Source organism: Pyrus communis, chromosome 1 (genome assembly GCF_963583255.1).
Source record: "Pyrus communis chromosome 1, drPyrComm1.1, whole genome shotgun sequence".
Lineage (NCBI taxonomy): Eukaryota > Viridiplantae > Streptophyta > Magnoliopsida > Rosales > Rosaceae > Pyrus > Pyrus communis.
In genome coordinates this window covers 33,719,509-33,725,846 of record NC_084803.1, presented here as the reverse complement: position 1 = coordinate 33,725,846, position 6,338 = coordinate 33,719,509, and the positions used below count along the sequence as shown (strand labels likewise).

General features: G+C 34.8%; 1 protein-coding gene across 1 annotated transcript; it reads left to right on the top strand.

The window, feature by feature from the left end:
* The first annotated feature begins 220 nt into the window (after positions 1-220).
* Positions 221-939, top strand: LOC137715139 (cyclin-D3-2-like). The gene has a single exon (XM_068454408.1). The coding sequence runs from the start codon at positions 312-314 to the stop codon at positions 831-833; it is 522 nt and encodes a 173-aa protein (XP_068310509.1). The 5' UTR covers positions 221-311; the 3' UTR covers positions 834-939.
* Positions 940-6,338: the final 5,399 nt, after the last annotated feature.

Here is a 6,338-nt window from a genome sequence, read left to right as displayed (position 1 = left end):
CAAAAACAAAACCGTAAGGTCGTGGTTGGAGCCCAAAGCGGACAATATCGTGCTACGATGGTGGAGCGGGCCCTGGAAATGGTCCCGGGCGAGCCGGGATGTGACGTACCCTGTTAACAAATTTAGTCTAGAAATGATTTTTTCGTTAACTATCTGTTAAAAGTGATTTTTTAGGCTCTCTGTCCTAAAAAGGTAAAAGACAGAAAGCAATAGACTCGGAGATGGATATAGGCATGAGCTCAACCTTTTCTCTCTCCCTTATTCTTTTTATGTAATGACCAAGGCTTTTCTTTTCTTCTTCTCCGAAGAAGATGGCTCTGCAAGAAGAACCCCAAGAGCTCCAAAACCTTCCAAGGGCGTTCGATCCTTTATTATTCTGCGACGAAGGATTTGTGGAAGATTTGGGAGACAATGGTAGCGAGGAGGAGAGCAAGAATTGTGATGGGTTTTCAAAAAAGCAATATTTCCCTTTGATTTTCCTGGAAAGTGATATGTTCTGGGAAAATGATGAACTTTCCTCTCTAATCTCCAAAGAGGAACAAACCCATGTGTGTTTCAGTGGAGAAATCTCAGATGGGTCTTTGATGGCGGCTCGGAAGGAGGTGGTTAAGTGGATTCTGAGTGTAAAGGCACACTATGGCTTCTCTTCTTTGACCGCCATTTTGGCTGTGAACTACTTTGATAGGTTCATTGCCAGCCGGCTGTTTCAGAGGGGCAAGCCGTGGATAAGTCAGCTAGCCGCCGTCGCCTGCTTGTTTTTGGCCACCAAAGTGGAAGAGACCTATGTGCCCCTTCTCTTAAATTTGCAAGCATGTGTAAATTTCCATTTGTAATTTGTGTGTTTGTGAAATTGTTGTACTGTTGTGTTTATTGGATTTCTCGTGATTGTGATTAGGTGGAGGAAACAAAGTATGTTTTCAAAATGGTGCTTTTGGTGCTATCAACTCTCAGGTGGCAGATGAATCTAGCGACCCCAAATTCATACTTTGATAACAGAAAAATCACTTTTGGACTAAAATTTTTAACAGAGTATATCACAAGAGTTTAAGGCCTGGTTTGGTACTGAGGTGATTCTGAAAAAAGTTGCTATCAAAAAAAGCTGGGAGATGTTTTTGTATTTGATAAACATTCAGCTTCAACTTTTGTTCACAATTTTGGGTGAAAAAAAACCAAAAACAAGAAGCTACTAAACCCAGCTTTGAAAAACCGGCTTTTTTTCACATCTGTTTTACATAAAAGTTTACTAAACACTATAATACTGCTTTTTATTTTTTCAAAAGCACTTTTACAAAAAAATATACCAAACACTCTGCTGCTTTATTTCACATTTGCTTTTTCTCACAGCACAGTAGAAGCAGTTTTTTCTTCAAAGCACAGCAATATCAAACCAGCCCTAAATCCGAATTTTTTTAGCACAAGAATTATCTTCCGAATACCTTATGATGACAGGGATCATTTATCCGATTTGGCCAATTATATATGATCATTTCACCACATATTTCAAATTAATTGGTGAAAAAATTAATTAATTAAAATGAGTTAAAAAAGAAATATAAAAACCAATAATAATTGTGATTGTCCATTTTTTGCTCCCTAGGCTTTCCACTTGGAGTTCATGATGGCCACTAAAAAAAAAAAAAAAAAACTATTCAATTTCTTAGACCAGAGAACAAAACTAAGTAAACACCGCCACCTGCAACAGAAACGACACAGTAAAACAGAGTTTTTGAGAGAAAAAAAAAAACAGAGGACTTTAATTTTACATTGATCGAGCAATCGATCTAGACGAAAACCCTAAATCTCGAAGACCAAGATTTCCTAAAACGAAAATTCGAATGAGATGGAACAGCCACACACAAATCATCGAAAAAAAAAGAAGAAAAGATTTGAAGAAAAAACTCACAGACCTTAATCAGAAGGGGTTTGCAAGGTTGTACACAAAAACCCTAAAATTCGCACACCAATTTTCCTGAAACAAAAAAACCCAATCAGATCAAACAACCACACTGAAGACACCAAAAAAAAGAAAAAGAAAGGAAACAATCAGTGCAAAACGCAAAGACTTTAATTTTACAGCGATTGATCTGCAAATTTTCTTCCCAATCAAAGAAAAGACAAAAAAAAAAAAAAAGCAGAGAAACCACCCAAAACAGTGTAATCAGCCGGAAAAAGAAACTCTTCATACGACACACGATCGCGCAGAGAGAGAAGCAGGGAAACACGAAGGATTGACGTAGGGAGAAAAGCATGGAAATAGAGAGGAAGAGAAAGGGAAAAGCGACGGAAGAAAATGGAAGAGCCTTCGAGCACCTTCCCCACCAAAAACGAAAAGGAAGGGTGGAGAACTCTCGGAATCAGACTAACGTGTCGACATCTCTAGAAGCGAAGAAAGATGAAAAATCAGGACTTCTTCAGTAGAGAAGGAAAGCATGAGAAAGAGTGAAAGATGAGAGAAGACCACAAAAGTGAAGGAGAGTCAAAGGAAAAGTCGAGAAGGAGTCGAAGCATAGCCCTTTTCGACGATAATCGACGCGTGGACAGAATGGATGTCATTCCACTGTGCGGCGAAGATAAAATGGAGAACGGCACCGAAGGAAAAGAAAAACGGAAGACAGACGCATGGGCTAGAAGGGCAAATGTGTCTTTTAGCTGTGTAAAAAATGGAAAAAATGGCTGATAACAAAGGAATTGGAGGGCAATTCAGTCTGTTCACTGTTGGTAAACAGTGCGCTCTCTCACAGTATGAACAATGCCATTCTGCTGGGTTTTAGTATATAGATAATATATGGCTAATAAATTATTGAATACTTAGGCAACATGATAGGAGTGAGATACGAAATGATTAGGGCTACTCTCTTTATTGTTCATTTGTGTTTGGACAAGCCATACAATATCTACAAAATTAATTTTTTAACAATATAACCATCTACATTATGATAATGGGTCAGCTACAACTAAGTATCAGATTCACTATAAATGCGTTATCATCACATTCATCCAAATCAAATGTTGCAAATTCTCAGCTTTCAACTCTCTTGTTTAGTTTTTATATCTCCAAATTTGGTCTCTCCTATCCCAATGAGTGTTTGGGGGATTCAAAGTTTGAATAGCAAGTCTCACTGCGAATTTCTGGGCACCGACCTGAGCTTTGGCCTCTTTTATGTGTCCTCCAACTTGATTATTGACCCTTGGAACAGTCATGTGAGTTTTCCTTTTATTCAGTCGGGTTCTAAAAAGTGCAATTTTGTGGGCCAAGTCTCGCCAATACCTGTAAGATGTTAATCCAAAAGAATTGGGCCTATGGGCCCTCTTATGTACCTAAAGAAAAATGTATTGATTTTTTTTAAGTAAATTATAGCAATAGTTCCTTAATTTTAAACCAATTGGAGAATTGGTCCCTCAACTAAAAATTCATTACCATTGAACTCTCAACTTATGAAAACGTGAAGCTATGGTCTTTTCGTCAACTTCGATAGAACTTCTATCAAAATGATTCACGTGTCTTGTACATAAGGCTAAATCAAGGGGCAAATAGGAAAAATCAAATAAGAAAAATTGTATCAATGGTCCCCCAACTTTAATTCAATTGGAGAAATAGTCCCTCAACTTTAACCCAATTTGAGAGTGGTCCCTCAACTTTAACCTAATTGTAGCAATGACATTTTCAACATAACTCATTTTGAAAAAATTCTGATGCAGTTGACAAAAATGACCATAACTATACGTTTTGATGAGTTGAGGGACTAATGGTAATGGATTTTTACATACATAAAAAGACCAAATAAATAGGCCATGAGACTAGGAAGAATAACTAACATAAATGACACTATAATATTTATGATACAATGTTATACATTTACATTCAAGGATGGGAGAAATAAATTGGCATCGAACTTGCCAATTATAAGATTCTAATTTAAGACATCTCATGTACGAGTAAAATAATATCACTACATTGTAAAACTAAGTGACAATTTATAAAATTTATAATTGAGAGAGTGTTGTAGAATTAGTGGGTGAATGCCCACTCAAAGGAATAAAAACTTAGGAATAGCGTTTGATACTTTCAAAAGTATCATAATTGTATTTGGATGGTTGTAGTTACGGGAGTTGTTCTATAAATAGAGCACTTTGTGTGCTATCTAAATGTACACTGCGAAAGAAAGCAAGAGAAATAATATCAGTATCTCTCACCTCCTCTGCAATACTTTTGGGTTACAGTTATAATGTGATATTTTGCATCTGCTTCGTTTATGTCTTTAGCAAAAATTTCTCTCTACTTTTGCCTAGAATATTGTTAATGTGGGATGCCAACCGTCCGCTATGCTCCCTATATATATTATATCATACTTGGGCCTTTGCTAATCCATTAACTGCAAACATTACGCACGAAACAACTTGGCCATTCATTTGTATCTACTTAGCATGATGCTTCTAGTTATCTCTAAACACCAAATAGAAAATCATCTTGTTCTCAATTATTAAAACAACATCAAATCAAAGTTTGGCTTAAGTACTTGTCTTATCTCATTTTATTTTTCCCTTTTTAAGTAATCAACTAGAACTTGACTACATAAAGGGAGAAACCACCACAAAGTACAATGATTGGTACTCCAAAAATCAATAGAAACATAAAAGAATATTAGAGGGAGGCAAAGTATATCTCAAGATACAATTTAGGGAAATAATAAAAATACAGATAATTTTTTCTTCTCAAGTGTGCGAAAGACTAAAAATAATGTATAAAATTTAACTTCCAATGTTTAATATCTACAAACGTTACTTATGCTATCATGTCAAAGAACGAAACAAACCCATTATTGTGGCGTAGCAAGTAGTCTTGCAACAATGTGCGGACATAATTGATAAAGTTGGCAAAAGAAGCTTATGGTAATGGATGACTAGTGGCCCCAACATATATCTTGATGTGCGGCATGACTCAAAAACAAGTGGCACCACCAACTCTTTCAAGATAGGGAGTATATACTAGCTAGCTAGAGTGACATAAATGGACGACAATACATTCAAACCCCTATCATAAGTCATTTCACTTTCCGATCTAATCAATCTTTCACATGGAATTGTATTATATAATTGATATAAACTAAGTTGACTAACCTTAAAGTACGCGAGAAAGTGAGAATAAAAAGTTGCATTTCTTTTTTATAAAGGGTGAATTTTTTCTTTAACAATTGTAAATAGTGACATTGAATAAGCCAAATACATTTGAAAAAAAGTTTGAATAAGGAAAGTAATTTTCACACATTCTTTTTGTTTTGTACACATCTATGTTTAATTATGGTTGTTAATGTTGTATGAATTATTTAATTTAATGACCATAAATAAATAAGATTGTTTGAGAAGCTAAAAAAAGAAGTATGAAAATCACTCCTCTTGAAAAACTTCAAGTGTGTTCATCAAGTATTATAAAGTTTGTGTGAATAAGATTTGTATCCTATATGGAGGTTTTATTTTTTATTTTTATAAAAATAATTTAAATTACCAAATTTATGGAAAAAGATATATTTTTAACAAACAATATGATTTACACTAAGGGGTCAAGGGTGAGCTAAGCCTTACAATGAGCTAGCAATAATGTGGTTCAAATTCGTATTTAGCGAAAATCAAACCTAAGACCTCTTACTTACAAGTTACAAGTGTAAATGAATATCATTATACCGTAATACTAAGTGGCTATGGAAAAAAGATATTTGAATGCAAGCAGGACACTACACTCTTAGGAAATTTCATTTGAACCTATATAACTTTTTTCTACACCCAACTTATTCTCTATACCCCTATTATTTTTAATTAAACTATCAATATCTCTTTAAATCTAAATGTTTATTTTTTGTTGAAGGAAAAGGAAATGTTGTTTTATATGAAGTTTTAGGGTTTTAGCTAGAATAAAAAAATAGGATAATGATTATATGATGGTAAGAGATTGATTATTGAGTATGAGTTTATTGATAAATTTTATTTTTATTGTCCATTTCATCCTGTATTTGATGATAATTATCTAATAGGGTAAAAAAGACAATTCATATTTAAAGTTTATTTGGGTATACAATGAGGTTATATGGTTTCAAACAGTGTTTAAAATATTGACATCATGGATGAAGTGGAAGAGCGCAAACTCTATTGGGTACGTTTATTTTACAGTGCTAATCCCAAGCCCAAATAAAGGATAAGGGGGAGGGCGTCAGGTAATCGACAGCCGATAGTCTGTTCTTACGCCAAATCCTTATGATAATGAATCCTAAACGAAATAATGCTAAAACTAGGTCGTGACCCGTAAGTGGCGCATTGTATGGCCCAAGCACAGTGATAAGTGAGTA